The 17,294-nt window shown below is 34.2% G+C and overlaps 2 protein-coding genes across 4 annotated transcripts in view; one reads left to right on the plus strand and one right to left on the minus strand.

Moving 5' to 3' along the window:
* The first annotated feature begins 1,169 nt into the window (after positions 1-1,169).
* On the plus strand, positions 1,170-9,385 carry LOC132749970 (trimethylamine monooxygenase-like). The gene is made up of 4 exons (XM_060739954.1): positions 1,170-1,329; positions 1,999-2,163; positions 7,277-7,979; positions 8,556-9,385. The coding sequence occupies exons 1-4, from the start codon at positions 1,179-1,181 to the stop codon at positions 8,902-8,904; spliced, it is 1,368 nt and encodes a 455-aa protein (XP_060595937.1). The 5' UTR covers positions 1,170-1,178; the 3' UTR covers positions 8,905-9,385.
* A 6,582-nt stretch (positions 9,386-15,967) lies between these two features.
* Positions 15,968-17,294, minus strand: part of LOC132750986 (uncharacterized) — a 34,607-nt gene continuing 33,280 nt past the window's right edge. For all 3 annotated transcript variants that reach the window (XM_060741183.1, XM_060741259.1, XM_060741112.1), the window contains exon 4: positions 15,968-16,727. In XM_060741183.1, the coding sequence (XP_060597166.1) occupies positions 16,174-16,727 (554 nt within the window). In that variant the 3' untranslated portion in view covers positions 15,968-16,173. The remainder of the gene's footprint in view (positions 16,728-17,294) is intronic.

The following is a 17,294-nucleotide window of genomic DNA, read 5'->3' on the forward strand; positions in this document are numbered from 1 at the left end:
CCCAAAAAAAAAAAAAAAAAAAAAAAAAAAAAAAAAAAAAAAAAAAAAAAAAAAAAATATATACCCCCTATACAGTATAAATAAATTTATTTATACTGTATAGGGGTAATATTTTGGATATTATCGTAAATATTGATAGAATTTCAAGTTCCTGAGATTCGACACACATTTTGGAGTTGGACAATTGTAGAGGTGTCATCGAAAAGGATTTTTGTATCGATACATTGGTAATGAATTATCGGCGATACAGCGATATATCGATTGCCAGGCTAAATTTTAGCTTTCAAGTCTTTTTAAATGTTTCCGAAGGACACTGACAAAGCAGTTATATATAGACAAATGCAAAAAAGATAAACTATGAAAACTGAACAATTTGAATACACCGATATCGATTGAATCGATGACACCTCTAGACAATTGATACTCAGTGGCTAATGTCTGATATGATTTATTCATGCATTCACTATAAATGTCATGTGTAAAACCAAAATCAACTGGGCATGCATGTAATGTATTTTCCAAAAACATAATGTCTACTTTCACTTTCTGTCTAAGCGAATAGACACACGTGACTTTCCCTTTTCCTACATAATCACTCGTAATAAACTGACATTTTATATTGATTTTTACTTTTACACGTACAGTATCTTTTTCACTAGGACCATGGGACGTGGACTCAAATCTGAACTGCATATCCTGTATTTAATAATGCAAAATTAATGTATGCTGATTTTTTGCTTAATTAATATTCAAAAGCGGCCCACAAAAGCGCATGTGCAAATTTATGTAAATGACTATTTTATGAAAAATAGAAGTCGACTCTGAACGAAATTTGATATAGTATCGACTTAAAATTGTTCTTCTATGAAAATAAACGCACAAATATTTTTAGAAGTACAGCGTTTTCATTGAATGACAAATAAAGTTTGACACTAAAGGTTTATTTGAGGTGAATCAATAAAGGTAAACACGCAGACAAAATGAACTCATTGATAAAGATGTCATTGACCTCTTTACTTCACCTACATAATCATAACCTTCATCTTGCTAACCTAATTTTCACTAGCCTTAACGTAGTATTACTTTCAAAAGGTTGAGTTCTATATGACAATTGATATAAAAAAATACCTGAGTGTAATATTGTCTTGGTTTTAAGTAGTTGCTTCAGTTTCTAAGACATGTCGAAACCAAGGATTTGTGTGATTGGTGCCGGACCGTCCGGTTTGTCGACATTGTTTCATTTCGCTAAAATGGAGAAGATGCCGGAAATTGTTTGTTACGAGAAACAGCGGACGTGGATGGGTTTATGGAACGTTTCTTGGAAAACAGGTGATTCTTTTTTATCATCCTGTTAATTGATGATGATATGACTATATAAATTCTAACATATTTACTTTATAGCTTCAAGAGTTGGCTAATGTTCGATATATGGCTGGTGTTAAAAAAGTAAAACAGAATTAGGTCGACTCTTCGCATGTCGACAATTAACCAAATGATTTTATGTGAAAATTATGCCTTTCAAAATCAATATTATGTTGAAAAGTATTTATTTGAGTTTGTCATCAAATATGGAAAAGTTTCAGTGCAATTATTACCGTAATGATTTCTACTATGGTTCTTAATAAAATCACATTGACCTACGTGTTTTTAATTCGAAACCCCATTTACAAAGATATTTAAAGATTTTCCAGAAACACGAGAACCATTTGTAATGAAAATTTTCATGTGGAATTTGTGAAATAAATATATTTTGTCAGCTTTTATCTCGTCGAACACTTCAAAAGCTCAGCATCTTGGCGACGCCCATTTCCATGCAGTCCGACCAAATTGTATACAGTTGCGTCTTCAATCCCGCCATTTTTAGAATATAGTTCTACATATGAATATATGTATATGTTATTTATGAAAAATATCAAATTCAAAACTTACATATGAGAAAAGATGACTTATCTGACAATTTGACACGAAGAAAAAAAGTTTAAACTTCTGTATTTGAAGGTCTGGACGAGAACGGAGAACCTATTCATACAAGTCAGTACCATCATATGTGGTGTAATGGTCCATATGAGTCACATCAGTACCCAGATTACCCGTTTGAGCAGCACTTTGGTCAGCAAACTCCGTCATTTCCTCCTCGTGCCGCGATGAGAGACTATCTCGAAGGTATTAATGTAATATTTTTTATTTAACATTTCTAGAATCATTTAATGAAAAGACCAGTAGATTCATACACAAGGCTTGGTTAAGTTTAGTTTTCTTACATTTTTGCGACGGACGCGCCCTCAGGCGCGTTCAGAGCTAAGTCATCTACATGGGATTTCGTCTGCTACACTCGCGCAAAGTGTCCTCAACCGATTAACAGCCCAAGAAAAAGTACATGAATTTGATCCTTTAAAACTCCCATACTATGTCGGGATATCTTAAAATCTTCCATATTTAGCCTTTTCAATTTCAAATTAAGTTATCCAAGTTAAAATATGGACGTATATGATTGATAAAAACGTTGTAGTCCCGTAGTATTATTGCGCAATTATGCAAATTACTGCCGAAACGATTTACCGCTGTCGAAAAAGTAGGACAGCAAATTATACTATAATAAAGGTGTAAGCTCTGAGTTCCAAGAAATTATTAGTAGGAAATAAATATTTCTACATCATACAAAACATTATTATTAACAAATCAAAAGTTTTTTGGACTCTAGAATAACTCGCGCATTAATAAAAGAAGAACTATTTTCGTGACTCATACCGCGGGTTTAGCTGAATATTCAGCAGTTATTAATAAATTAGATACATTTTCTAGGTCACGATATGAGTTAACCTTCGCTATTCTAAAAATAGATTCTGCTTTACCTGTGCTGATTTTCGGACAGTAGGGAGTACTGTACACATTATACATGTTATAAACCAGCGGATACTTACTTTGTTCACATGCAATACTTTTAGAAATTCTATACAATTGTAAGAAGCAAACAAGTTGAAAATGTAATTTAGTGTGAAAATGAAAGGGACAACTAAACACTATAGTGCTTTAAAAAAAAATTGTGACATTTAGATTAAAATAAAAACGATGTGCTCTGGCCCTTGCAAATAAAAAAAATCTAAAAAATACGGTGACTATTAATTGCTGATGATTTTAACCAAAAATAGTTTTAATGAGACGTACATATCCAAAAGAAATAAAAATACAAATGACTTATATTTTATTGTCTATATGCCCACTATGTTAAAACACGAAGCAATTCTAAATAACATTCTCACATGTATAATCACGGATTTATCCCTGGTATAATATTATGCTTGAAGTCTATTTGCATGGTTTTATTTTAGAAATATGTCGTTGAAAGTTTTTTGTCCATTTACATATCATTTCTTGGAATAAATCGATAATGACACTGATTTACAAGTTTGACCAGGGTTTTAGGCATATATTTCATTCTGCTTGAAAGTAGAAAATCTGGATTATATCAGATTGGGACACAAAATATATTGCTCCTTGTATGGAACAAATTTTCTCTGTTATATATTTTGTGTTTTATTTTTTTTTTTAAAAAAACCATAAAAGTCTCCCCGGTTGCATGTCCGTCGCATTCAGTGCTGCAGCACTTTGATTCAATTCGGGATGCTTCATTCTTGTTTGTAATGTTTCTGTGCTATAAATGATTAGTTAGAAAAGTTTGTAACGTTTCTGTGCTATAAATAATAAGTTTAAACATGTTTTAAGAAATATCGCCACCTTACAGTGGCATAAAAGTGACATTTGCATTTTCGTGTTGTTTTTGATACTTATTTTTTTTGTTTTTCGTACATTTTTTGTTTTTTTTTTTGTTTTGTATACATATTTTTTTTTTGTTTAGCATACATATTTTATTTCAGTTTTGCATACATATTTTATGTTAGTTTTTCGTACATACATTTATTTCATTTTTTTGTACATATTTTTACATGACGCCATTTTCAAAGTAGAGGTTTGGATAGTTACGCCATTTGTAAATCACAATTTTCAAACTCTTCGCGGATGTGCTAAACAATTGATCCATGTTTCATAAAAATCGCTCAAAGGTTTAAGTATTTTTTCTAAACCAGTGGGATTATAAGGACCTATTTAGATCTTTTATTGTGCATTAATTATTGTAATACACCAGTCATTTTTAACCGCCTCCCTCACCCCGGGGGAGTGTGGGTTAAAAAAAGAATTGTGTTTTAACGGCGCTGTTCCGGGGCATAAGGCAAGAATGTTATTATCTGAGTATCCCCCACAGGGCGAATATTGTACCAGAGGTCGGCTTAATGGTTTTAACGGTGCTAGGGGGCGTGGACGGTAACTTGCACTTGACAGTACCGTCCATGAACAGGCTCAATCAAACCGAGCCTGCAACATTTTCAATTTTGCCGTGTTGGGCTTTCTTTAGGGATTCTGTATTTATCTATTTTATGATCACATCCGTGTTATTTGTGCCGTGTGGCGGCTGTAAAAAGTCTCCCGTACATTTAATCAATGATGTTATATTTTCGATCCTTGAAGATCGTTCAGCACGACATTATTGTTGTGCTTGTGGTATTTTTAGTTTCAACTTTTTTGGCATTTTCTAGTTGGGTGGTTCCATTATTCCTACTTGAATAATGTTGAATCACCCTTAGGATATGTTGCCTGCTTTTTAAATTGTCTTTTGACGTTTATCTGTGATACGCAGGCATCATAACTCAGATCCCCTTTCAAAATTCCATTTTATTTAGTTCCGCCCATTGTTTTCTCGTTTAGGGCACACGCATTTTTTACTTGGGGACCATATGCCGCTTTTCATGGAATGGCACTAACGTGTCACATTGAAGGTTCCATGATAACCGCCATATGAACACATCTGCGGATGTTTCAAAATTCTAAATTTTACCAGTTCATGTTAAATGTTGAATTCTGCTTAAGCCGGTGCTAGGGGGCGTGGACGGTAACTTGCACTTGACAGTACCGTCCATGAACAGGCTCAATCAAACCGAGCCTGCAACATTTTCAATTTTGCCGTGTTGGGCTTTCTTTAGGGATTCTGTATTTATCTATTTAAGTAAATGCACCCCCGCCGCTATTCTCAGGGTGTAGGGTTGAGTGGTGCATATTCATGGAATAATAACTGATCACCAATCAGCCCTTTCCAAATGTGACCAAACCACTGTGCTACTATTGTTACCGTGTTTTTTCTCATCTATGGGCTGTTATGAGATGTGAAGGCTGTTTTGATTGGCTAAAATATGTACGAAAAACAAAAATAAAATATGTATGCAAAACTAAAAAAAAATATGTATGCAAAACTAAAAAAAAAAAAATGTTATCAAAACTAAAATAAAATATGTATGCAAAACTAAAAAAAAATATGTAATCAAAACTAAAATAAAATATGTATGCAAATAAAAAAAAATATGTACGAAAAAAAAATAAGTATCAACTAGAAATGTGTCCATAGGACACGGGTGCCCCCGCCGCGCCACTGTTCTGTCAATCTTTTTACTAATTCAAGGGCAATAACTCTACAAATACTGGATAAATCCACAAGCAAAACCCCAGGTGCAAATCTAAAATATGCTGAGCAACCTGCCTATAAGGTTTAATGACTATGTCAAATCCTTTTTGAGAAACTTGCGACACAAGTTGAAAATTGCAAAAATTGAAGTGAAGGGCAATAACTCTAAAAATACTAAATAAATCCAGACGAAAATACCTGGTGCACAACTGCACATGCTGATCAATATTCCTGTAATGTTACATGACTCTAGGTGAAATACTTTTCAGTAACGTGCGACACATGTTGAAAATTGCCAAATTTTACTATCTCAAGGGCAATAACTCTGAAAATACTAACGATATCCAGAAGAAAATACCCAGGTGCACAACTACACATGCTGATCAACATTCCTGTAAAGTTTCATGACTCTAGGTGAAATACTTTTTGAGTTACTTGCGACACAAGTTGAAAATTGCAAAATTTTACTAAGTCAAGGGCAATAACTCTGAAAATACTAATAATATCCACACTAAAATACCCAGGTGCACAACTACACATGCTAATCAACATTCCTGTAAAGTTTCATGACTCTAGGTCAAATACTTTTAGAGTTACGTGCGACACAAGTTGAAAATTGCAAAATTTTACTAAGTCAAGGGCAATAACTCTGAAAATACTAAAAATATCCAGACGAAAATACCCAGGTGCACAAGTACACATGCTGATCAACATTCCTGTAAAGTTTCATGACTCTAGGTCAAATACTTTTTGAGTTACATGCGACACAAGTTGTAAATTGCAAAATTTTACTAAGTCAAGGGCAATAACTCTGAAAATAGTAAAAATATCCAGACGAAAATACCCAGGTGCACAAGTACACATGCTGATCAACATTCCTGTAAAGTTTCATGACTCTAGGTCAAATACTTTTTGAGTTACATGCGACACAAGTTGAAAATTGCAAAATTTAACTAAGTCAAGGGCACTAACTCTGAAAATACCAAAAATATCCAGACGAAAATACCCAGGTGCACAACTACACATGCTGATCAACATTCCTGTAAAGTTTCTTGACTCTAGGTCAAATACTTTTTGAGTTACGTGCGACACAAAAGTGAACGGACGGACGGACGGAAGGACGGACAGACGGACGGACAAGGGTAAATCTAAATGCCCGCCACTAACGTGGGGGCACAAAAACTAAACGAAAAATAAATTTGCAAATGTCACTTTTATGCCACCGTACCTCCTAGTTATTCTTGATTGCATGGAAAATCAAATTTGAAGCTGTAGAAAATACTTGCAGATAAGTGACTGTAAAGATATATCAACATTTTTGCATTTTTGATGAAGTGTTTAACGCAGTATAAGTAATGCATCTTTTATGGCATTTTCATGCCTTTTGTAATCGAAGCTTAAAACATCTTTTATAAAGACATTACAAATAAAGCACTATAAATATTCTTTATACTTTTACAATTGATATACATTTATCAAATAAAGTAATCATTTGTTTGAAACAAAATTACACAAGTCATAGTTTTTTATGAACTGTGTTCATCGACCAGTATATATTTATTGGTCTGTAACTATATATCAGGAGAAAAATTTAAACAGAGAAAAAATACCCTGCCAATAAACAAATGCGAGTTAAACTTGTGACTTAAAAAAAAACTTTGCTCCACCTAACATAATACAAATGTTGATTAAAGTCGTTTTCAATATCTGAATCATTTTCTGATGATATTATTATTAATTATTACTGTATGTCTTTCATTCAAGGTCGTTTTACAAAGGCGGTTGCACATGGACGAAACCTTAGAGACTATATACATTTTAATACTGCTGTCCGATATGTGAAGTACAATGACGACAAAGATGACTTTACCGTCATTGTCAACGATTATAACACAAGCAAGACACTAGAAGAAACATTTACTCATGTTATTGTGGCATCCGGAATCTACAGTTTTCCTAATCTGCCTGAATTTCCTGGAATGGAACAGTTTAAAGGTCGTATTTTACATTCGCACGACTTTCGAAATCCAAGGGAATTTTCTGGACAAAGGGTGTTGTTGATAGGAGCTGGATATACCGGCGAAGATATTCTTTTGCAATGTTTGAAATTTGGCGCGAAGCATGTGATTATGGCATATAGAACAAGGCCAAAAGGAGACACCTGCATTATGCCAGAGGGTATTGAGGAAAGACCAATTGTTGAACGGTTTGATTCGAATAAAGCATATTTCAAAGATGGGGCCTCTGCTGAAATTGACTCTGTAATATTAACTACAGGGTACAGAAACTATTTTCCTTTCCTGGAAGACAAATTTAGAATACCGGAGGAGACACACCCTTATCCGGAAGGGCTGTACAAAGCAACATTGTTTTATAAGGAGGGAAACAATCGTTTATTTTATATAGGTACCCTTGAACAGTTCAACTCATTTGCATATTTTGAAGTTATGGCAAGCTGGACTTGCAGGTAAGCATGATTTCTTCAAAAACATTTTTCTAATTTAAATCCATACAATGTCTCTTTTCTATAATATAATATAAAGCTATGGGATGTATTTTATTAAAGGTGTGGTGGTGTTTGGCATAGAATACTCAAAGGAATGTTATCTAGCATATATTATTGCAATGGTATATTCATTAAAGTGTATAATGCTATATCTGATGAAATATTTTGTAAGAATTTAAATACATTAAAAAAAGTTGTTTTCATATGCTTATGATCGTTTTTGAAATATTGTGTAACATGAATATCATATACATTAACAGATTTCTTTTCCGAAACAAACAATACTGCTGCAATATTTTGTAGGTTTGGTAATGATTTCATGCATGCCCCACTCGCTTTAGATTATGTATACTGACAAAGTTATCTCATTCACGGTATTCTGTAATAATTTTTTGGTACAAGATAAGGAATAACCTAACAATTAACAGATATCGAATAAACTGCTTTACCGTAGGAGTTGAACTTTGTTAAACAATTATGATAACCGTTGTTTTAAGTGTTATGCACAAACACAACCGTTTAAGCGTTATCTTTCAGATACATTATGGGTCAATTGGAAGATGAACCAAAGGAAAAGAAAGAGATGCAAGCCAATAGTCAACAATGGATTAAACGGGCAAATGCCTGCACTTCCGAATCACAAGTGCTTCATTTCCAAACTGAATTAATAGCACACCTGGCTGAATTATCAGGATACCATAGTAATATTGAGAAAAATGAAGAAGTTCTCAATAAATTGGTCAAAGACAGAAAGGAGTTTGGACTTGCAAAATACAGGGATCAATGTTATGCAAGCACACATACTGATGCAATAGACCCGAAACAAAATACTCCATTTATGCTAAACTATGACGATAGCATTGAGGCATTTTTGAAATGCAAATAGAACAAATAACTAAATATGTGATCATAATATTCAAGCTTATTTACTTCTCTTCTACATAATTTTGAAATGAAATAATTTTGAAGGGAAAAAAACATTGGGTCAAACTTTTAGTTATTTTATTATACTCTTTATGTATTCGGAGCACGTAAGTATATACATGCATTTTCAGTGTCAAATCCATATCGTGATGTAGAAATTTAATTATCACATTATAGTAGTGAAAGAAAGAGTACAAAGATATGCGAGAGAGAGATTCAAACAACGCTGTTTGTCCCTTTAACATTCACAAAAAAGGACCAACTGAAAGGCAATGGACAGAACAGAACGGGACACGATATAAAGAGGCAAATTACAGGATACTAATTCGTCCAAAGTTAACAGTTATTGCATCCGTTTGTCTTTAAACTCGTATGAAAATATGGTTTACATTAAATCGTTCAATCAATTAATGCGGAGGCGGTCGTGAAAACCCATCTAGTAGTGGAGGCCACTTTTTTCCTTCTTTGTCTATATAAAGTAGCAATCTTGGATTTTGATTTTAGGTGCAGTCAATTTTCAAGAGGATTTGTTTTGTCTGGAAAAGTCATTTTCATGATAATTCATACTTTGCTTGACAATTTACTTAACAGGTCCAATCCTATAGCTTTTCTAATCTCTTACCACTGTAGTATATGATATGTAAAACAATGACGTTATAGTAGTAATAAAAGACAACAATCAATGATACATTATTCATATCTTATTATCATAACATTGACATTTTGATTACAGTAATGATACAATAACTCTTCAATAGCCATATGGAAAAGACACACAACCATCTCTTACTCTCTTATCAAATACAATCCTATACTGTTTTGTTTGGGTCAGTGTTAAAAGTTTAGCTTGATCACGGTCTCTACATATTTTATGGTAATCTGTTACCGTTACAATTTCATTTGACAAGCGATGGTCTGTTAACATCCTGCACACATAGTTTAATTTAAACCTTAAATCGAATATTATTTTCTGTACAAGACCATCCGAAATCGAGTGATTTCCAAGCCAGGACCAAATTGACCCCTAAGGCAGGATTTTTAAATAAAAGGGCCATGATGGCGCTGAAATTGCTCACCTGAACATAGTAACTCTCCATGACAAGGAACAAGTAATATAGAAACTATAAACAAAAGCAGATATAAATCTAAATCCTAAACTGATATCACAAAGTTCATATTTGTATCTAAAAAGTGCATGTGTAAAATCATTATTGCTTGCTATTGCTATAGGAAAACAACAGTTCGATAAGATGTGTACATAATATATAAGTAAAAATGAATGACCCCCTGGGGGCCAATTTTCACCCAAGGGCTTTTATTTGAATAAACTTGGTAGACACAAACTAGACGATTTTTCATGCTAAATATCTAAGCTCTAGCTCTTTGGGGTTTTTTAAAGATGATTTTTAAGTTTTTACAATATAGATATAAGGAAAATCAATAACCCGCTTGGGCGAGGCCATTTGACCCTAGGGCTTTTATATGAACAAACTTTGTAGACACCCATTAGAAGAAATTTCACGCTTAATGTCTAAACTCTAGCTCTTTGGGTTTTTTAAAAGAATATCTTTTTTGTGTGTGTTTTTTTATTTATATACATATATGGAAAATCAACAACCCCCTGGGCTTTTATTTGAACAAGCAAATTCGTTGAATTTATATCCCCTGCCAAGTACTGGTTATTACTAACACGACAACTGAAGACATAAGGGTTTATTATATATTTATCATGGCATAAACAGAAATATTCTTTGTACAGGGCAATAACAGAGCCATAACTCTGTGTTAACCTTTTCCCTCATATAAGCGTGTTTCGACGGCTTTTTGCCCCCCCCCCCTTGAGACCTCAAACAGTGAAAAAATGCCCTATTTAGGCCCCAAACACTGGTTATCGTTTGAGAAATGTTGTTTAAACAAGAGAGTCATGATGGCCCTGAGGTCGCTCACCTGTATATAGGCCCCCCACCCCCATCTCCCCCCAACGTTGCAGGGCCAATTTAACCCAAGGGCTTTTATTTGCACAAACTTGGTAGACATGCTAAACATCTAAGCTCTAGCTCATTGGGCTTTTTAAAAGAAGATTTTTTTAAAGTTTTTACTATACATATATAGTTTAAAACAATGACACCCCTGGGGCCGGGCCAGTTTTGACCCCAGGGCTTTTATTTGAACAAACTTTGAAGACACTTACTAGAAGATGTTTCATGCTTAATATCTTAACTCTAGCTATTTGGGTTTTTTCAAAGAAGATTTTTTAAGTTTTTTCTATACACATATAAGGAAAATCAATGACCCCCGGGGTGGTGCCAATTTTGACCCCAGGGCTTTTATTTGAACAAACTTGGTAGACACCTATTAGAACATGTTTGATGCTAAATATCTTAGCCATAGCTCTTTGAGTTCTTTAAAAGAAGATTTTTTTAAATTTTTACTATATGCATATAGGGAAAATCCATGACCCCCCCGGGGCGGGGCCAATTTTGACCCCAGGGCTTTTATTTGAACAAACTTGGTAGACACTTATTAGAACATGTTTCATGCTAAATAGCTTAGCTCTAACTCTTTTGGTTCTTTAAAAGAAGATTTTTTAAGTTTTTACTATATGCATAAAGGGAAAATCAATGACCCCCCGGGGGCGGGGCCAATTTTGACCCCAGGGCTTTTATTTGAACAAACTTGGTAGAAACTTATTAGAACATGTTTCATGCTAAATAGCTTAGCTCTAACTCTTTTGGTTCTTTAAAAGAAGATTTTTTAAGTTTTTACTATATGCATATAGGGAAAATCATTAACCCCCTTGGGCGGGGCCACTTTTGACCCCAGGGCTTTTATTTGAACAAACTTGGTAGACACCTATTAGAACATGTTTGATGCTCAATATCTTAGCCATAGCTCTTTGAGTTCTTTAAAAGAAGGTTTTTTAAGTTTTTACTATATGCATATAGGGAAAATCAATGACCCCCCCGGGGCAGGGCCAATTTTGACCCCAGGGCTTTTATTTGAACAAACTTAGTAGACACCCATTAGAACATGTTTCATGCTAAATATCTTAGCCCTAGCTCTTTGGGTTCTTTAAAAGAAGCATTTTTAAGTTTTTACTATATGCATATAGGGAAAATCAATGACCCCCCGGGGCGGGGCCAATTTTGACCCCAGGGCTTTTATTTGAACAAACTTGGTAGACACTCACTAGAAGATGTTTCATGCCAAATATCTAAGCTCTAGCTCTTATGATTTTTTAAAAGAAGATATTTAAAGTTTTTTCTTTTGGTTGCCATGGCAACCAGAGTTCTGCATGGAATTAAATCTTTGAACAATTTTTAAAGGTGACCACCAAAGGAACATTCCTGTGAAGTTTGGATGAAATTGGCTTAGTGGTTTATGAGGTGATGTCATTTAAAGTAAAAGTTTACGGACGGACGGACGGACGGACGACGGACGAAAAGCGATCACAAAAGCTCACCCTGTCACTTTGTGACAGGTGAGCTAAAAAGTGACCACTTTTTCGGCACCGTCCCCCATCCAAATGTTACATCTGGGGGTTGCCAGAAGGGGGATGTGCCCCATTCTGTTTGGGGGGTTTGAAGGGGTTCGGAGTCCCCCTCATCGCCAAGAAAATTTTGGACATGTGACAGGCTAAAAATGGCCTCAGGTCGATCTTAGGGTAACTAGTAACCGACGCTGAAAAGCCTTTTACTCTATCTCAATTCATTGAGAAGTTGGCAGTTGAGACGTCCCCCGTTGCCATGGTAACAGGAAATTTACGATTGAGCATGCTGTTACAGAGGCCATGGTGTAGTCAACATTTGTGCCAAGTTTCATCAGTATTGAAGCATTTTTCATAGTTTTATAGCAGTTTGAACTTGTAACAGGAGGCTTTTCAATGAAAACGGCCATTTTTCGCAATATGCTCATGGGGTAAAAGGTTAAATAGTAATATCTGGACATAACAAGAGATGTAAATTGCCTTTGTGTATCCATGGTTGCCCTAAAATTTTGTTGAAATCAATACAGCAGTTGCAAAGAAATAGCAATATTGCTCTATATGCATACTACATAACTAATCAAGGGCATAACTCTGTAATGAAGGTCCGCTCTGAACAACTTCAACAAGGCAACAATATGCACATCTCCTCTTGGTATTAATGGTTCCCATAAAGTTTAATTGAATTCCAGCCAGGAGTTGCAAAGAAGTCGCGCTGAAACAATTATTGCTCTTTATTTTATGCTTTTCAGTGGATTACTGATTTATCCGTGAAAATTATATTTGATAATTTCACAGTGAAAATTATCAAAATATAATTTCACACTTTTCAATGACGAAACTACTTTTTTAAGATTTTCCCCATGTGGCACCTCAATTTTATTTTTTCTGACTACTCCGACAATGTCAAAGTGAAATTGATAAATAACTTATATGTCAAAAGTAATAAAAAGAAGAAAACTTACAGTATGTTACTTCTATTCATTCAAAATACCAATCTCTTTAATTTTCTGTTTCATTTTAAGTCTGAAAAATCATTCCTTCCACATGCAAAACTGCTCTTGATGACATTTGGGAATATTTAAGTATCCTTCGAGAAATAACTGCCGTATGCTTTAAAAGTAACTTTAAAACTTGAAAAGCAATGGCAGCTTTCAGTTGAAGAATATGTAAAAAACCCAGCGTTCATAAGGCTTTCAAAGTTTCCAATTTCCTATCAACTTTTTTGAATATTTACACATCTGTCAACACTTATTTATTGTCTGTTACAATCCTCAAATAAGTTTTCTTTCTTTTAAAAAGGTGTATGACTAAGAAATCCAAATGATATCCCTCTGAATCAAACACAATTATTTTCCTCCAGTGAAATTTAAAAATGGCGGCCGCTTACATTTAACAAAGCAAGGTCTAATATAAATTCGCAGTCAGTAACAGAAATATGGTTGGATGGTTGGACTTTTTCTCCAACTAGAATTGTTTGTTTTTATTATTTAAACAAGCGATCAGACATATTTTTTTAATAAACTGAATACTATCACCACCATTTAACGTTGATTGTGGAACTTATTTTTCAGCCCATGACTTCTTGTATTTAATGAGAAATTCGACTTTTTTGAGGCTCTCAATGGGAAAACAGATTTTAATATTAACGTAAATATTAAGGAAATTTCGTTTTAACTTGTTTTTAAGCATAAAATAAAAAGAAAAATTTGTTTGTTTGTTGTGTAAGATGTAATTTTATTTCATCTCGTGAACTTTAAAAACAGTATTCTCACTCGTGGCTACGCCACTCGTGAGAATACTGTTTTTAAAGCCCACTCGATGAAATAAAATTTCATCTTACACACAAACAAACAAATATCCTCTATATATCCATACTGCATAACTAATCAAGAGCCTTTGTCTGACGGGAACAAGGCGATGATATGTGCATCTGCTCTTTGTATTGAAGGTTCCCATAAAGTTTGCTCTATATGCATACTGCATAAATAATCAAGGGCAATAACTCTGAGTTAGTGTATGACCAGAACAAGCCAACTATATGCACATCTCCTCTTGGTATTGATGATTCCCATAAGCTTTTGTTGAATTCCAGACAGCAGTTACATAGAAGTAGCGCGGAAATTAAAGTTGTTCTATATGCATACTGCATAACTAATCAAGGGCCATAACTCTGAGTTAAAGTGTCTGGCTGGAACAAGCTGACGATATGCGCATCTCCTATTGATATTGATGATTCCCATAAAGTTTCGTTGAATTCCAGCCAGTAGTTGCAGAGAACTAGTCCGGAAATGAAATTTTGACGGACAGATGGACAGACAACACCAAAAAAATATCCCCCTCCTGATTCCATCGGCGGGGGATAACAAACTTGGTAGACACTGACTAGAAGATGTTTCATATTTAATATCTTAGCTCTAGCTATTTGTGTCTTTTAAAAGAATATGTTTTAAGTTTTTTTACTATACAATGTAACATACATATAAGGAAAATCAGTAACCCCCCCAAAGGTGGTGCCAGTTTTGACCCTAGGGTTTTTATTAGACACACATTAGAAGATGTTTCATGCTAAATATCTAAGCTTTGGCTCCTTGGTTTTTTTGTTATAAGAGGATTTCTTCTATTTGCATATTAGGAAAATCAATGAACCCCTGGGGCAGGGCCAATTTTGACCCCAGGGCTTTTATTTGAACAAACTTGGTAAATACTCACTTGAAGATGTTTCATGTTAAATATCTAAGCTCTAGCTATTTGTATTTTCTAAAAAAGGAATTTTTTAAGTTTTTACTAAAAACATAAAAATAAAAATCAATGACCCCCCCCCCCTGGGCAGGGTCAATTTAACCCCAGGGCTTTTATTTGAACAAGCTTGGTAGACACTCACTAGAAGATTTTTCACGCCATAAATCTAAGCTCTAGCTCTCTGGCTTTTTTAAAAAAAGAGTCTTTAAGTTTTTTCTTTCGGTTGCCATGGCAACCAGAGTTTTGCATGGAATTAAATTCTTTGAACAATTTTTAAAGGTGACCACGAAAGGAACATTCCTGTGAAGTTTGGATGAAATTGGCTAAGTGGTTTATGAGGAGATGTCGTTTAAAGTAAAAGGACGGACAAAGGATGGACGGTGGACAAATTGTGATCACATAAGCTCACCTTGTCACTTTGTGACAGGTGAGCTTAAAATTTGTAGAGGTCTTGGTGGTTTTAAAGATTGTGATTAAAGTGGTTATAAAAAATTAAATGACTGTGAAAATTTGATGAAGGACAATGCACAATGGATGCTGGACAAATCGCAATATCAGAGTATTATTACAATAAGCATTTTGTGCTCTGGTAAGCTTAAAATAAAACAAAAATACACATAGTTCTTCAAGTAATATAATCAATTATATTCACTTTATCTTTATAACAAAAATAACTTCAATAAGCTTGCCTGTACGACATTTTTTATTACCCTTATACATTTGTACATCAGATAGGAGAACCTTTCTCAATTCTTCCAACAAATACGATATAGCAGAACAAATTTTGTGTTTTTTCCTATCTTATCTTGTGCTACAAACAACTTTTACAGTTATAACTTTGTAAATATATTGATTATAAGTGCACAGCAATGATCACTCTATCACGAACAATAGTGCATAAACATACATGAAAATCTTTGTTCCTACCATGGCATTAGATGGGAAAAAGCCTGCATTTGACTAGTCACTTGTTCAGGGTATAATCTATAGATAAAACATTGGTCTTTAAAATCTTAGAAACTTTCCTTTATTCATTCCTGCTATAAATTTAACAAGTCTATCTCCAACATGCCTTAAGCCACCAATTTGTATGTGATTTTGATATATGTCACGCTTCTCTCCAAGAAAATCTTGTAAATTGGCTTTGTAATTAAACTCTACATGGGAAGTTTGTACACCTTTAAAGAAGTAGCTCTGATTAATGACCATCCACAAAAAAATAAGAGATGTTTGGTTAAGTTCTCTCCCATCTACTGACTCAACGAATAATGGCATTGTTGTCGATTCGTAAAGTAAATCATTAACTCTGTTGTACATATAAATTTTGAAGCATGTTTTTGATATTGCAACTAATGGAACAACTCTGCCCCGCATAGCAAAAGCGAATATTATGCTCTCTGAAATATATTGATTCTGCGACTTTTCCAGTTCCCCACTCCTAAAATCGAATGCAGAGTTACAAATCTCTGAAAATCCATAATCATCCAACGATACAGGAGTTGAAGCTGTCCGTGGTCCAAGTACAATGCTTACACTACCATGCCAAACGTTCTCATGACCTGAAAAAATAAATTCCAATATAAAACTACATGTCCAAAGTTAATATGTTACTTAAACCTGATTTGTTATGTAATGGCCATACTATCAGTCAAAGCCTTACCACACTAAATATCTTAAATGGACTTGTCCATCTTGTAATATGGACAAAACCTTTCATTATTTTTGGGCAAATTTCAAAATATCTACTGACTAAAAACCTAACAGTGCAGACCATGATCAGAGGGCTCAGATGTGCCTGCTGATCATAGTCTGCACTGGTAGTTGGTGTCCCATAGGATAAAAGTTAATGTGAACAAATGCATGATCCATGACCATAATTAAAATGCTTAAGGAACTCAACTGAGGTATAAATTCATGATCCATGGCCATAATTAAAATGCTTAAGGAACTCAACTGAGGTATAAATCCATTACCATAATTAGAATGCTTAAGGAACTCAACTGAGGTATAAATTCATGATCCATGGCCATAATTAAAATGCTTAAGAAACTCAACTGAGGTATAAATTCATGATCCATGGCCATAATTAAAATGCTTAAGGAACTCAACTGAGTTATAAATGAGGT

Source organism: Ruditapes philippinarum, unplaced genomic scaffold (assembly GCF_026571515.1).
Source record: "Ruditapes philippinarum isolate M1 unplaced genomic scaffold, ASM2657151v2 ctg1875_1_1_1_1, whole genome shotgun sequence".
NCBI classification, from domain to species: Eukaryota; Metazoa; Mollusca; class Bivalvia; order Venerida; family Veneridae; genus Ruditapes; species Ruditapes philippinarum.